General features: G+C 37.9%; 1 protein-coding gene across 10 annotated transcripts in view; it reads left to right on the top strand.

The window, feature by feature from the left end:
• Window positions 1–15,957, top strand: part of LMBR1 (limb development membrane protein 1) — a 163,713-nt gene that overhangs the window by 11,466 nt on the left and 136,290 nt on the right. For 9 of the 10 annotated variants that reach the window (XM_082398847.1, XM_082398841.1, XM_082398844.1 and 6 more), the window contains exon 2: window positions 14,029–14,101. The exons of the other annotated variant lie outside the window; for it this stretch is intronic. In XM_082398847.1, coding sequence (XP_082254973.1) covers window positions 14,029–14,101 — 73 coding nt within the window. The remainder of the gene's footprint in view (window positions 1–14,028; window positions 14,102–15,957) is intronic. 10 annotated transcript variants of the gene reach the window in all.

Here is a 15,957-nt window from a genome sequence, read left to right as displayed (position 1 = left end):
TTCCTCATTATACTTGAGATGATTTTTCCTTTTTCCCTATTCTTTTCCTTCTTAAGTGACAGTTGGAAGTATATTTCCTGAGATATGTAGGCATCCAAAGAATGTCATATCCTTTCAGCATGATTTTTAGTGTTAGTCTTCCTTTTGTATCCAAGCCAAAATTATGCAGTAGGATAGAGTATAAATCCCTTGAGAGCCATATGTTTTTGTTTTTTTCTCCACAGTGTCTGTAGTAGATATCTGTAGGTATTCACTCATGATAATGTTAGGGCTTTGAAGATTATATGTAAATATGATATTACAGGTCAATTTCCTGAAAACCTTGGTAGTAAGATAATTCAGGGAACTTATGGCGTTAGAGCAAAAAAGAGACGTGAGGGAATAAAGTTCAGAATTTCTTTTTGAAATCCCTTATAAATGTTTTAACACTTAAAACAACTCAGAAAGGACCAAATAAAGACAAAAAATTCTAATTTTACACTGTTAATATCCATCATCCTTTGTGTGTTAGAATCTTTCAGGATCCACTTCCCTAGAATATCAATGGAATTCTTGTAAATGCATTTTGGATTATTTTGAGTAGTATGTATTCTGAGAAGTATTTCTTTATGTCTCTCCCTGTGTCCAGATGTTCAGTGTCTTTCTGCTTTTTGACTTGGAGTTTTTAGCTCCTGAGACCCTGCTCCTCACTATCATTCCACTGGCACTGAAGAACTGTGTGCTGGAGGTGGGAGGGGCTTTGGGTGACCTTTTCCAGTCACTGGGCGTAGAACCCTAGCTCTGCCCTTGAGGACTCCATGTCAGAGCACTTGTTACCTTTCATGTACTTGTCTTCCTACTGCCCTCACAGACTGTGGTGGGGTGCCTTCCGAGGTGTCTTTGTAAAAACCATTCCTCTCTGTCTTCCTACTTGACCTGTTTTTCCGTTGCTGATCCATCTCCACCAGGACTTTGGGGATGCCAGAATTTCTTGGCTTTTGAAAAGGTTTGTAGAAATAAATTTGTGTAAACTTGAAATTGCATGAGGGGAACGTAAAGTTGGAGAGGGAATACAATATTTTTTTTCCTTTGTGGCTCTTTGCAGCAGGACTCATGATAAAACTCATAGTGCTTTAGTTGTGTGGGCCATAGACTCTCAAGATAGGAATTTTTAAAGTTATTCTGATGTTTAATTAAAACAGTTTTTCTACATGTGTATCTTCTTGGGGGCTTGGGTTTCAGGAACATTCCACATATCCCTTAAAGTAGGAGTTTTTGACCTTAAGAAGTCATTTATCTAACATTATTTTAGTTCTTCTCAAATTTACTGTGTCTGTATCTTTCATAGAGCACCATAACTAAATAAGGAATTTTACAGAAAGCTGGGCATCTAGGACTGCAAACAGTGTTTGTTTCACCAGCATGGTAATTCATGAGATGGTGATTTTATGGGATTGATGTTGTATATTTTCATATCAGATGTATTATTGAGGCCTATAACTGTTGCTACCCCTCGTCTAATACTCTTTCAGACCCCCAGTTTTAACCATTAGGCTCTATTGAGAGCCTGTGTTTGTCCCTACTGCACTGCAGTACTGGAAGTGGAACATGGAGGCAGATTTGTTGGCTCTGGATTGGGGCAGAGTAGGCTCCAGTCATATCTTGGCTGCTTACTAGCTGTGTGGTATTGGGCAAGTTGCTTCATCTCTTGGAATCTTAACTTTCCTTGTCTACAAAACTGGGAATTACAATACCTACCTCAAAGTTGTGAGAATTACATGAGACAGTGTTAGGAAGGTGCTTGGCACAGTGCTGAACACCTGATCGTATGGGACTTGTTGTTTCTGTGGACTTTGGTTAAGCTTGTTCAAGAATGGATGATTTTTGAACTAGTTTCAGTGTTCTACTAGTTACCAAGAGCACTTGATATAGCTTTGTTAACTTAATGTCTAGATGTTAAAAGAGCAAGGTGATGGGAACTTTTTTCTTCATATTTATATTCTGTACTTGCTCTCCAGGAAGTTCCATGCAGTGGTTTTCAAATTTGTTCCAGGGCTAGCCCAGTGCAAAATTTTGGGGGCCCAGTGCAAAATGAAAATATGGGTTCTTTGTTCGAAAAGCAGGAAGAAAATGCAATTAAAGGTACTAAAATATGAAGCATTTTCCTTTATTCAGTGGTTTTTTCCCCAACTTGTCATGTATTTTTTTTACATGCTATTCAATGTTGTTTTAAGTAAAAAAATTAAATTTTATTAGCATGAATTTTTTTTTTGAAATTCATTTATTTTTTATTTGTTTATTTTTGGCTGCGTTGGGTCTTCGTTGCTGCTCTCGGGCTTTCTCTAGTTGCGGCGAGTGGGCTTTCTCTAGTTGCGGTGTGTGGGCTTCTCACTGCGGTGGCTTCTCTTGTTGCGGAGCATGGGCTCTAGGCGCGCGGGCTTCAGTAGTTGTGGCTCAAGGGCTCTAGAGCACAGGCTCAGTAGTTGTGGCACATGGGCTTAGTCGTTCTGTGGCGTGTGTGATCTTCCTGGACCAGGGATTGAACCTGTGTGCCCTGCATTGGCAGGCGGATTTTTAACCACTACACCACGAAGGAAGTCCTATTACCATGAATTTTACCGTTCATCTTGATATGGTGCAATACAAATTTTAAATGCAAATGTAAGAGCATTTAACTCATATGAAATCACTGAAATTGTACAATGTACATTTAGTAGTTCATACATGTATGTGTATTTTGTTCTTGTCAGAACAATGGGAATGCTGCACAAAACCAACTCATCTGTTCTTTAAAGTTTTATTGAGATATAATTCACGTATCATACAGTTCACCCATTTCGATGATTTTTAGTATATTCATGAATCGTGCAGCCATCACCACAGTCTAATCATAGAACATTTTTATTATCTTAAAAAGAAATATTATACTCTTTAGCAGTTCATTCCCCATTTACCCCCGAATTCTCCTCCTTCCAGTTCTAGACAACCACTAATCTACCTTTGCCTATTCTGGGTATTTCATATTAATTGAATCATGCAATATGTGTTTTTTTTTGGTGTCTAGCTTCTTTCAATTAGCATGATGTTTTCAAGGCTCATCCATGTTGTAGCATGAATCAATACTCCATTCTTTTTTATGGTCAAATAATATTCCATCGTATGGATGTGCCATGTTTTATTTATTCATTCTTTAGTTGATGGAGCTTCAGGTTGTTTCCACTTCTTGGCTCTTATGAAAAGTGTTGCTGTGAACATTTGTGTACAAGTTTTTGTGTGGACATATGTTTTTATTTCTCTTGGGTGGAATTGCTAGGCCATATGGTGATAACTCCGTGTTTAATATTTTGAGGAACTGACAAACTATTTTCCAGAATCATGGCACCATTTCACATTTCTACCACCAACATGAGAGTTCCAGTTTCTCCATATTCTCTTCAACACTTGTCATTAATGGTCTTTTTGATTTTTAATTATAGCCATCCTGGTGAGTATTACGTATTATCTTGTTGTGCTTTTGATTTGTATTTCCCTGATGACTAATGATGTTAGACATCTTTCTGTATGCTTATTGGCCATTTGTATATTTTCTTTGGGAGAATGTGCCTATTCAGATTCTTTGTCCGTTTTTATTTTTTATTTTATTTATTTTTAAAATTTTATTTATTTATTTATTTATTTGGCTGTGTTGGGTCTTTGTTGCTGCACGCGGGCTTTCTCTAGTTGCAGCGAGTGGGGGCTACTCTTCGTTGCAGTGTACAGGCTTCTCATTGTGGTGGCTTCTCTTGTTGCGGAGCACGGGCTCTAGGTGTGCGGGCTTCAGCAGCTGTGGCACACAGACTCAGTAGTTGTGGCTCGCAGGCTCTAGAACACAGGCTCAGTAGTTGTGGCACACGGGCTTAGTTGCTCCGTGGCATGTGGGATCTTCCTGGACCAGGGCTCGAACCCATGTCCCCTGAATTGGCAGGTGGATTCTTAACCACTGCACCACTTGGGAAGTCCCCGTCCATTTTTAAATTGGGCTCTTTTTTAAAATTAAAAAAAAACTTTTTTTGTTTTTTTGACCATTTTTAAAATTTAAGTATAGTTAGTTTATAATGTTGTATTAGTTTCAGGTGTGCAGCTAAGTGGTTCAGTTATATCTATCTATCTATCTATCCTTTTTCAGATTCTTTTCCATTATAGGTTATTACAAGATATTGAATATAATTCCCTATGCTATGCAGTACAAACAAAAATTGAGGGACATTGTTGCTAATAGACCTGCTTGACAAGAAATTTTAACAGAAGTTCTTCAGAGAGATGGAAAATTATTTAGGTGAGAAACTCAGATTTACATAAAGAAAGGAAGAGTATTAGAGAGAAATCAACTAAGGGTGAATAAATCTTTTACTCTTGATCCAAGAGGTAACAGTTTATTGAAAGTAATAGCACCAGTGTATCCAGTGATTAGCTTGTGGATAAGTGAAATGAATGATAGTAATGTTACAGGGACAGGAGGAAGGAATTGGGAAAACTCTGCTGTGAGGTAGCTGCACTACCCATGAGGCAGTGTAGTATTGTTTGAAAGTAGATTTAGAGTAGTTGTAACTTGTAATCTCTAGGGCAACCGGTAAAAAAATTAAAAAGAAGGGCAATTGATATGCTAAGAGAGGAGAGAACATGGAATCATATAAAATGCTCAGTTAAAACCAGAGATGGCAGAAAAGGACTGAAAGACAAAAATGGAAACAAAGAACAAGGTCAGTGAATAGAAAATAGTTAAAACTATGGTAAATATTAGAACAACAATATCAATGATCACTTTAAATGTGAATGGTTTAAATAAACCAATTAAAAGACAGATGGTCAGAGTGGATTAAAAACCCCAACTATATGTTGTCTATAAGAAATCCACTAAATGTAAAGATACAGATATATTAAAAGTAAAGGACACAGAAAGATATACCGTGCTAACACTAATCAAGAGAGAGCTGGAGTATCTGTGTTAATTTCAGACAAGGTGGACTGCAGAGCAAGGAAGACTGTCAGCGCTAAAAGGAGCAATATATAATGATAAAGGGTCAGCTTTCTAAGAAGGCATAGCAATCCTTAATGTGTATGTACCTGACAAAAGAGCATCAAAATACATGAGACAAAAACTGATTGAACTGCCAAAAGAAATGGATGAATCCACTGATATAGCTGGAGACTGCAAAACGCCCTCTATTGGTAATTGGCCATATATATATATTAAAAAATATATATATATATTTATATATATATATATATAAAATATATATATATATTTATATATATATATAAAATATATATATATATATTTATATATATATATATATATAGTTGAACTAAATAACACCATCAGTCAACTGGATCTAATTGACATTTACAGACTCCTTCATCCAACAACAGGACAGTGTGCATTCTTCTTAAGCTTGCATGGAACATTCACCAAGATGGACCACCTTCCAGGCCATAAAACACACCTTAAACTTAAAAGGATAGAAATCATACAATGTTCTCATACCAGAGTCGAGTTAAATTACAGATTAGTAACAAAAATATAACTGGGAAGCTCCAAAGTAGTTGGAGATTAAACAGTACACTTCTAAATAACACATGGGTCAAAGAAAAAGTCTCAAGAGAAATTTAAAAATATTTCTAAATGAAAATGAAAACACAGTTTATCAAAATTTGGTGGGATGTAGCAAAAACAGTGCTTAGGGAGAAATTTGTAGCATTGAATGGATATATTAAAAAAGAAGAGATCTAAAATCAATAATCTAAGCTTCTACCTTAGAAAACTAGAAAAAGAAGAGCAAAGTAATTTCAAAGTAAGCAAAAGGGAAGTGATAATAAGAAATAGAGCAAAAATCAGTGAAACTGAAAGCAGGAAATAAATTTTAAAAGTCCGCAAAACCAAAAGCTTGTTCTTTGAGAATATCAGTAAGAATGATAAACCTCTCGCTAGGCTAACTAAGAAAAACAGAGGGAAAACACATTACTAATCCAGAAATGAAGGAGAGGCCATTGCTACTGATTCCATGGGCATTAAAAAGTTACTAAAGGAATATTATGAACAATTCTGTGCCCACATATTTGAAAACTTAGATGAAATGAACAAATTCCTTCAAAGATACAATTTGTCAAAGCTCACACAAGGAAAAGCAGATAATTTGAGGAGGTCTGTATCTACTAAAGAACTTGAATCAGCAGTTAACCTTCCAAAAACCAGTGCCAGATTGTTTGGCTGGTGAATTCTAACACATATTTGAGGAAGAAGTGATATCAATTATCTGCAGTCTCTTACAGAAAATAGAAGAAGAGGGACTACTTCCTAACTTCTTCTGTGAGGCTAGCATGACCCTGCTACTAAACAGACGAAGACATTGCAATAAAAGAAAACTACAGACATATTGCTCATGGGCATAGATGCACAATTCTGCAAGAAAATATTAGCAAATTAATTCCAACAGTGTATAAAAAGAATTATACAAAAATCACTTAATGTAGTCCATCATGCCAACAGACTAAAGAAGAAATATCATAAGATCCTATCAGTAGATGCAGAAAAAGCAGTTGGCAAAATTCAGCATCCATTCCTGATAAAAACTCTCAGTAAACTAGAAGTAGAGGGGAACCTCCTCAACTTGGTAAAGAACATCCACAGAATATCTATAGCTAACATCATACTTAACGGGGAGAAACTAGAAGCTTTCCCACTAGGATCAGGAACAAGGCACGGATGTCCCCTCTTACCACTCCTTTTCAGCATCACTGGAAGTCCTAGCTGAGGCATTAACAAAGGAAAGGAGATAATAGGTATATAGATTGGGAATAAAGAAATAAAACTGGGGAATTTCCTGGTGGTCCAGTGGTTAGGACTTGGCGCTTTCACTGCCGGGGCCTGGGTTCAGTCCCTGGTCAGGGAACTAGGATCCTGCAAGCTGCACAGCGTGGCCAAAAACAAAAACAAAAAACAAAACTGTTTTTGTTCTCAGATGACACGCCGAAGAGTCAGTAACAACAAAAACCTGCTGGGACTAATAAGAGATTACAGCAGGGTTTCAAGATACAAAGTTAATAAACAATAGTCAATTGCTTTCCTGTATATGAGCAATGAAAACTTGGAATTTGAATTTAAAAACACAGCACCATTTACATTAACACACCCCCACCTCCAAATGCTTAGGTGTAAATCTAACAAAATATGTTCACATCTATATGAGGAAAACTACATACTCTGATTTAAAAAATCAGAGATCTAAATTAATGGCAAGATCTTCCATCTTCATGGAAGATCTTCCATCTTTAATATCATTAAGAGGTCAGTACTTAAGTGTTTATTGCATGGTTAAACTTGATAGGAAATAGTTATAAAGCAGCTTAATTTTCTCCCACTGCTGCTTGCAAGGATGCTTTGTTGCATCTTTGTACCCTACCCCTCATGACAACTTGGGGCTCATCTTATAGCTTTATAGTCACTTTCACATATTGAAAAATTGAGTCCAGTCTAATCTAAACTTCCACCTTTTATCCAGTTCTAAGTGTCTTCCCTTTGCCCTGATCATACCTGACTGAGGCTAAGGAACCAGCAGTGGGAAGGGAGTGTGATTTACTCAGTTTGTTTTAAAATTATTTATCTAGGCACTCAGCAGGATTCAAGAGATGTACAAGATCATTCCTATTTGTGTTAGTATCTCCGATATACCTAAAGTATATTGCATGTAATACATAGTTTAGGGGACAAGTTTTATTTACATGAAACATTTAGTAGAAATCATTGCTGTGCTAAATTTGTGAACTAGGAGTTTGTGGGGATTCAGAAGGAGGGAGGCTGTGTGGGTAGAATGGTTGTGATTGGGATGAAAGAGCCCGAAGGACAAAGGGCGAGTGACAACTGGCTCTGATGCCCGCTCCTCTCACATAAAGCTGTTCTTCCTTTATGTTTTTCTGGACTGGGTTTCAGAAGGAATTTAAAGAACTTTTTGCTGGTGACTTGCATTGTAAAAAAATGCAAGTCATAGAATCTGAAAAATCTCAAGAACAAGTAATAAAGTGTAATATTGTAGATGACATTAATGAACTAGAAATTTGCTGTGTTAGTCTTGAAAGATGGACTATTTACCCCTTGTTAAAGGTCTCAGTGTTATTTTTTTGCAAGGAAATATTTTTTCCTTTATTGAAGCACAAGTTGAAAGACATGGGGCAATTTATTGTGATAGTGCTAGTAACTCTTAGAAGAGTGGATATCAGCATGTGTTTTGTATTCAAATTAATTGTGGAAATAGAGCACTGGTAATTTTGTCTTCTCTCTTTTGAAAGGTGGTATGTTGCAATTACAAACAGTAAAACAATGAACATCTTTATATATGTGTGTGTGTATATATATGTCTATATATCCTTGTGTACATATACAAGTATATCTGAAAGGAATGCTTATAGCTACTAGCAACAAGAATTCAGTGTGTTTTTTTTTTTTTTTTAATTTTATTTATTTTTGGCTGTGTTGGGTCTTCGTTTCTGTGCGAGGGCTTTCTCTAGTTGTGGCAAGTGGGGGCCACTCTTCATCGTGGTGCGCGGGCCTCTCACTATCGCGGCCTCTCTTGTTGCGGAGCACAGGCTCCAGACGCGCAGGCTCAGTAGTTGTGGCTCACGGGCCTAGTTGCTCCGCAGCATGTGGGATCTTCCCAGACCAGGGCTCGAACCCGTGTTCCCTGCATTGGCAGGCAGATTCTCAACCACTGCGCCACCAGGGAAGCCCTTCAGTGTGTTTTTAAGCAAATTTTAATTTTTCTATAAAAAGTCTGGAGGAATGATGTTTTTATACATGCTGCAACATGGATGAACCTTGAAAACATGCTAAGTGAAAGAAGCCAGACACAAAATGTCAGATAGTGTATGATTCCTTTATATGAAATATCCAGAATAGGCAAATCCCTAGAAACAAATCAGATTAGTGGTTGTGAGGGGCTGGGGCAGTGGGTGGCAGAATATGGGGCACATAGGGGTATAGAGCATTCAATATGGTAACATATTTATTTATTAGAGCATTCCTAATACTTAAGAAATTCACATTTGTTATTATGTATTTGGTTTGGGTTTACTTTTTCATTCATGGTGAATTAAATTCTTTCAACTAAAGTAGTGTTTTATTTTTCCTTGCATATTCAGTTTTAAAAAGTGTCATTTGGTTCTGTGTTTTTGGTGCATAAAGATTATTTCCTCATTGTGGATTATAGCATTGTTCACAAAGTGCCCCAATTTGTCTTAGCACTTTTTGTCTTAAATTCAGCCTTGTCTGAGAGAAAAAAAAATGTGACAGGCTAACTTTCTTTGTTGTTAGCATCTGCTTGGTATGTCTTTATTTATCCTTTTGCTTTCAACCATCCCAAGTCACTTTGTTTTAGCTATATCTTAGTCTGTGAGAGTTTTCTTTTGACAGTTTTATTTACAATTATGATTTTAATATGTTTCGTCTTTAGTTTATTATCTTATTTTTGTAACTGTTTGTGTTTTCTTGTGTTTTACTACATAGTCTGGCTCTTAGGGTAATTTGAAAGAATTATAATTTTAATTTTAGTTATTTTGTGGTTCACTTGTAACTTTAAAGGATACTCAACATCTCAAATTTTTGATTTAGCAACTTTAAAATAAAGCCAGGCTTATTGGCTCTGCTGTGGAGTGAGATTATTGGCTCAGTTACAGTTTACTTGTCTTCTCTCCCAGGATTTTGTTAGCAACGTGTTAGTGGTAGCTTTCCTTAAGGCCATTTGTACCCATCCCTCGTATGATATTTATTCCTTGTGGTCATCTTAAATTAGCTGAAGCCCATCAGCCTTAAATGAAAAGCTTGTAATACAGTTTGATTATAATGCACTAGTTTGAATTTAGGTTTAAATCTTATAGCTGGAATTCAAGAATATTTGCTTTTAACAACATATTTTAGATATAGGTTTTTTCCGACATCTGAAAGAGTGTCCTAGGAAACCTTTCCTGAGCTGAAATGGCACAACGTAGAGAAGCAGTTACTTTAGGACCCGTCTTGCTCACAGATACACAAAATCAATCGAGATGAAGCACAGGTGCTCACAGACACGGCTCACAGCTGTAGCGTCTTGCTGCTGAGATGCTGAATGTGGTTCCGGGAAGGAGCTTGACGGGGCCGCTCTCACTGCTGGGGTGGGCGCTGCCTCTGTAACGCTCGCTGCAAAACACGCTGAGCTGAACGAGATTTTCGCTTTTCGCCTTTTTTTGGTAAAAGCGAAAATCCTCTTTGGATTTTGTTTGGTTACCAAAAACAGGTACTGAAGTGGGTCTTTCTAAAAAGTGAAGTGGTGTAAAGCAAACTTTAGAAATACCTGTATGAGGTTACTTGTGACTGGGTAACTTAGCTCCCAAATGCCTGGCCATTCTTGATCAGCCTCAGGACTAAAGCCGTGTGGCCCCCAGTGGGGGCTGAAGCACCTGCTTTGGGTCAGCTAGCACAGAGGACATGCACCCTGTGCTTCTGCTTATGGGCTCCGGTAGCCTTGTTCTTCCTTCCCTGACCAGGGGAGAAAAGCTCAGTCTTTTCAGAGAACCGTGAGAGCCCATCCTCTCCCTTTTTATCAGCTGTACCTCACCTTTAGTGGTGGGGAGCTGGAATGACTTCCTTCTTTTTTTGGTTAGGAATTTCCTTTTGCCTCCACTGAATGTAGGAGAATAGGAGGCATCATTATGCTTGTTTTCATTTTACATATCCCCGTGGGTCTGTCTCTCTGATACACATGTGCTCATTTAGAGAAGGAGCACCTGCTCCTAGTCCCATCTTTGGAACTAGAAAAATAGTCTAACTAGTTCTGTGATTTTTTTTTTTTTTTGTTCCAGTCTGGTATAGTTGTATGTTTATTTTCATAGTGGGTAGCTTTTATTTCCAAATTAGTAATACTTACACTTGTTTTTATAATTGTTAGCCTTCTACTCTTCGATGGATTGCTTTCCATTAGTCTTTTCCATCCCATGCCATGCATTTTGGTCCCTTGATTTCCGTTTGTCCATTAACTTTCATGCCTTCTCATCTACCACTTCTGCACAAACTCCTTGGAACTCCTGAAACTACTCTTCTCCACCTTTAATTACTAATTTAAAAAATCCTAAAACATGCTTTAGTCACAACTTTGTATTCTTCCAGCTTCCTTGGTCAAGTACTTTTATTGCAGCTGATTTCTCTACCAGGAACCTCAGTTGACTGGCATGTCCACTCCTATCCATCACTTGGGTTCACTTTTCTTCCAATCCACTTAGGTTTCATGGCCCATTATTTCACTCACTCTTGCTAATACCCTAAACCAGTGGTTCTCAAATAGTGGTCTAGGGATTTCTGGGGGTTGGTGGTTCAAACCCTGGGAGCAGATGAGGTTACCTATGAAGAGCTTGTGGAACGAGAATAGATTTCTGGCTCCGCTCAGAAATCATAGAGAAGAATAATGTTTAAAGGCTGGCAGGAAAAGGGAAGCTAGTGATGGAGTCTGGGAGAATAATCAGAGAAGGAGGAAGATTGCTGACGTGCAAGTTGCTGCTTAGAGGGCAAGTGAAATGAAAGTGTAATTTGGCTGTTGGGACATCACTGACCACTGCCAGAAGCACTTTGAGTGGGTCAGTGGGCATGAAGTCAGATAAGTGGTTGGAAGAGTGAGTGAGTGGTGGTGAAAAGTGGAAGTCCACAAGTGTAGGCTGTAAAGGGGAGGAGAGAGAATAGGTTATTTGTTAGAATCACCAAGCCTGTGACAGTTCTTGGGGACTCAACCTACATCTGCCTCAGCATCTAAGAATCAAGCTCTTGTGTTGTGTTGTATAGCATCATCAGGCTTCCTGCATCGCTTAGAGTCTTGGCTTGAGCTTGCCTGAAACTTTAAAGGCCGTTTCATTTCCCGTTGCCCCTCACTTCTGTTGTGTTTCTCAAATCCATTTATTCTTCCATTCTCCTGCGTGACTTACATACTTCTCGCCCCACCCTCATGTGTAACTCATTTGTTGAACTTCTCTTTCACTGAGAAAATAGAAGCCATCAAAAGATAATGTCTTTGTGCTTCTACCACCATCTACTTACCCACCTGCAGAGGGACTCAAATGTTCTCTCAGTTCCTGCTTTTCCTCCACCTTCTTCTTTTTTACTCTGGATAAATTTTTGTATGTAGCCCCTCAACTTGAGCACATTTCTTCAGCGATTCTCCCTTTCTTTCTTGAATCAGAAGTAAGTACTGAATTATTTCAACAACTGTATAACTTTTCTCATCTTAAAAAAACCCCTCTCAGCAGTCCCTTTTACATTTCCTTTGCTGCCCTTTATCATAAAACTCCTGGTAAGAACTGTCTACTTTCATTTTGCTCCAAGTTTTCTCCTCGCTTAATCCATTTCAGTCAGGGTTTTCCCTCCACCCTTCCAGAAAAACAGCTCTTGTCAAGGTCACCGATGACCTCCATGTTGCTAACTCCGTTTGTCAGTTCTCAATGCTCACCTTACTTGGCCTTTCAGCAGCATTAGACGCGGTAGATAACTCCCTTTTCCTAGATAAACTTTCACTTGGCTTTCAGTACGTCGGTCTCTTCTTTGCTGCTGCTTCTCAGTCAGCTTTTGCTGATTCCTTCTCTCGAGTTGGCTTCTAAATATTTGAGAGCCCAGGACTCTGTTCTCAGACTTCTCTTCTCTGGCTATACTCACCACCTACAGTGGAAATCTCATCTAGTCTCATGGCTTTAAATACCATCTATCTGCTGATGACTCTTCTTTTTTTCCCCCTAGCCGGGTTCCTTCCCCTGAGCTGTACACATTTTTATATCCAACTGCCCATTCAACCTCTCCACCTGAGTGAATAATATATGTTTCAAATTCAGCAATGTAAACTCTATTCTTATTTCTACCCCAAAACTACTCCTCTTTTGATCTTCCCTGACTCAGGAAATGGCAACTCTTTCTTTCCAGTTTCTCAAGCCAAAAACCTTATGTTTATCCCTACAAGTCCTCTCAAGTCTGCTTTCAAAACATACCCAGAACTTGATAACTTCTTAACACCTCCACAGCACAGGTCTAAGTGACTTCTCCTCTGTATTATTGCAGCGAGTCCTAACTGGTCTCCCTGCTTCCGTCATTTCCCCTTTCTAATTTATTTTCCACATTGTAACTAGAGTGAGCCTTTTGCAGTATGTCAGATCATATCACTACTTTGCTCAGTGGATATTTACTGCCTAGGCCATGATCATTCTCAGTCATATGGCCGCCAACCCTTCTTCAGAAATCCATGCATAGGGGTGATCCCGAGCCTTTATCATCACCTGGAATGGTTTCATTTGAGAGTCTTCAAAATATTTCTACCATGGTCCACAGCTCCATTAGGCCTTTATCTAAAGCACACTTGATCTTTGACTATACTGAGATCTCCCATTCCTTCACCCATCCTTTTTTGCCTGCCGTCCCCTAGATCTAATAGAAATTAAAAGGAATTTAATATTAAAAAAGTATCTTGTTCAACTGCTGTTTGTTTTGACATGTGGCTTAATTATTGAATAATCGCCCCCCACCCCACCTTGATTTGTGAGATCTCGTGTATGTACAACCACCTGACATGGATTTTTATATGATAGAATCTGTTTCATTGATCTGTCAAGTTTTGGTGTCAGCACACTCTTTAAATGTTATTGAAACTTTATATTAATAGTATGTTTTAATATTTGGTAAGGTTAGTAGCCTCTCATTGAGATAAAAATAAAAAAACTTTATTTTTCACAGTTGTTGGTGATCGTCTGGTTCTTTATAGTTCCACATGATTTTGAAAACAACTTGGTCAAGTTATGAAAAGCAAAATGTCCATTGGGCTTTTTTTTCTGGAATGGTTTTAAACTGGGCTGACTAGTTTGTATAAGTTAATATTTCATAACACTTTTTATTAGCTAAAATTTTTACTTTGTGATAGATTAAATTCTTTTTCCCTATGAATGCCAAAGATGTATCTTCTATTACTTAAAAAGATATGCAAAAAATGTAAATGATGTGTTAAATTTGTTTTGTTTCAGATCTGTTTCCTTCTCTTTGCCGTTCTCTACATTGTCTCCTACTTCATCATCACAAGATACAAGAGAAAATCAGGTTAGTAGACACACTGTTATTAAAGCTTTGATTCTAATGCCAAGTGGTCTAGGCATGGTCCATGGCTATATGGTGCGCATCGGCATAGTTAGTATATTCAGGATGCCCGTGATTGAAGCAAGCAGTTGCGTGGTACTGAGAGCCCTAAAAATAACCTCCAGGGAACCTGACTACTCGCAGGGTCATCTCCTTAGACCCGAGCCCTTTTCTATCACCATTCTTATATTCAACTAAGAATAGTCCAGGGCTCTTTACTTTCTGGGAAATTCCAGAGTTTATGAGGGTATTTGGTTCCCTGTGACTGGCTCTGAGTTTGAACATACCCCTCATCACCCCCACCCAGTTCTTTCTCTGACTATCAGAATATCTTTTCCTTTTCTGAAGCGGTATAGAATTTAGAGTCTCCGTAATACATTTAGCATTCAATTGTATAATTATTTCATACGTATCCTTATCTCACCAGAGGGACCACTGTATCTTTTCTTTTTTTTAATGAATTTTGTGCTGATTAATTCACAGATTTTTATGCCAGAGTTTTATAAGTAACTAACCAGTTACTTTACTGACTTCTGTTAAATCCCAGCTATTTTCTAGAAATCACAAGATTTCCACGTGTGATGCTGGGCTAATAGTTGGTGCCATGTGAATATTTAAGGATTTCATATATTAAAGCTTCCGTGTTATTTTAAACTTGTCAGAATTTTGAAAGAAATCAGGAAATAGTGCTTGCTCTAGTGCACTACTTGGCTCTGTGACTGCGCTGAAATACTCCTTGGATTCTATAATCTCTCAAAATTTTGAAGACCTGGGATCCAAGACAGTATCTTAGCTGTTTTAAAAGATGTTTTGGCACCAGGTTTCATAGATTATGGACACAGAAGGAGGGAGAGATAGAGAATGAATGAATAATGCATTGTTTTAGAGGAAATCAGGGGATGATGAGCAGGAAAACAGGGTGTTTATTAGATGCTTCTTAGAATCATCACGGGAGAGGGTAATGAGGACCCTGGACCTGGTTAGTAGAGGGTTGGCAATAGAATTGAAATGGATATGAAGCTATTAAAACAATCTTCAAGATATGGTGGTTGATTGGATGTGGGTACAACAGTATAAAAATTAATTGTGACTATGTTATTTTGTGGTCTCTTTGGTCGTAAAACTATTTTGGGCAGTCAGTAATTAAGAATGGAGATTGGACTAAGAGAATGGCCCAAATATGCCATTGTCACTGAAACAGGTGGGCGCTCAGAATTCCATAGACCTACGCGGAGGGCCTTTGAGGACAACCCCAGTTAGGTACTGAGGAGAAGGAGGGGCTGGGGTGTTGTGTAATATTTTTGTAATTGGATCATAGTTTCCTTAGCTGGTAAGATTACGTGGGAGGACAAAAAAGATGGCCAACAGCCATGAGAGAGGGAGAGGGTAGGGTGAAGAAGCACAGGAGCAAGGGCCATCTTGCTCCTACTTAAAAACGACAGAGAACTTGATATATTTCTGTCTGTAACTTGAATGAAATGATGAAGTATCAAGGCAATGGTATCCAAGGTGGTTTAGGATGATCCAAGAAAGTCCTCAATTACCATTACTAACAATAGACTCAAATTACAGAAAACTATGTGAGTTCTAAAATTTTGAATTTTAATTTTATAGTAAAAATTTTTTTTGGCTATTATCAACCAGAAAATTTCATTCATTAGCAATTTCACTGACATTGTATAACAATAAACTTGGTAGTGGTTCTAGGGTTCTACTGAGTTTTATTTCCTTGAGCACTAAATATTTTGGAAGATTTTAATTTACATATGGGAGTTTTGTTAATCAGGATTTTTTGGTCAATCAAAACACTCTGTTCTTTA

This window comes from Balaenoptera borealis (assembly GCF_965194805.1).
Source record: "Balaenoptera borealis genome assembly, chromosome: 7".
Classification (NCBI taxonomy): domain Eukaryota; kingdom Metazoa; phylum Chordata; class Mammalia; order Artiodactyla; family Balaenopteridae; genus Balaenoptera; species Balaenoptera borealis.
Note: the sequence above shows the minus strand (reverse complement) of the source record. Positions and strands in the feature narration are given on the sequence as shown.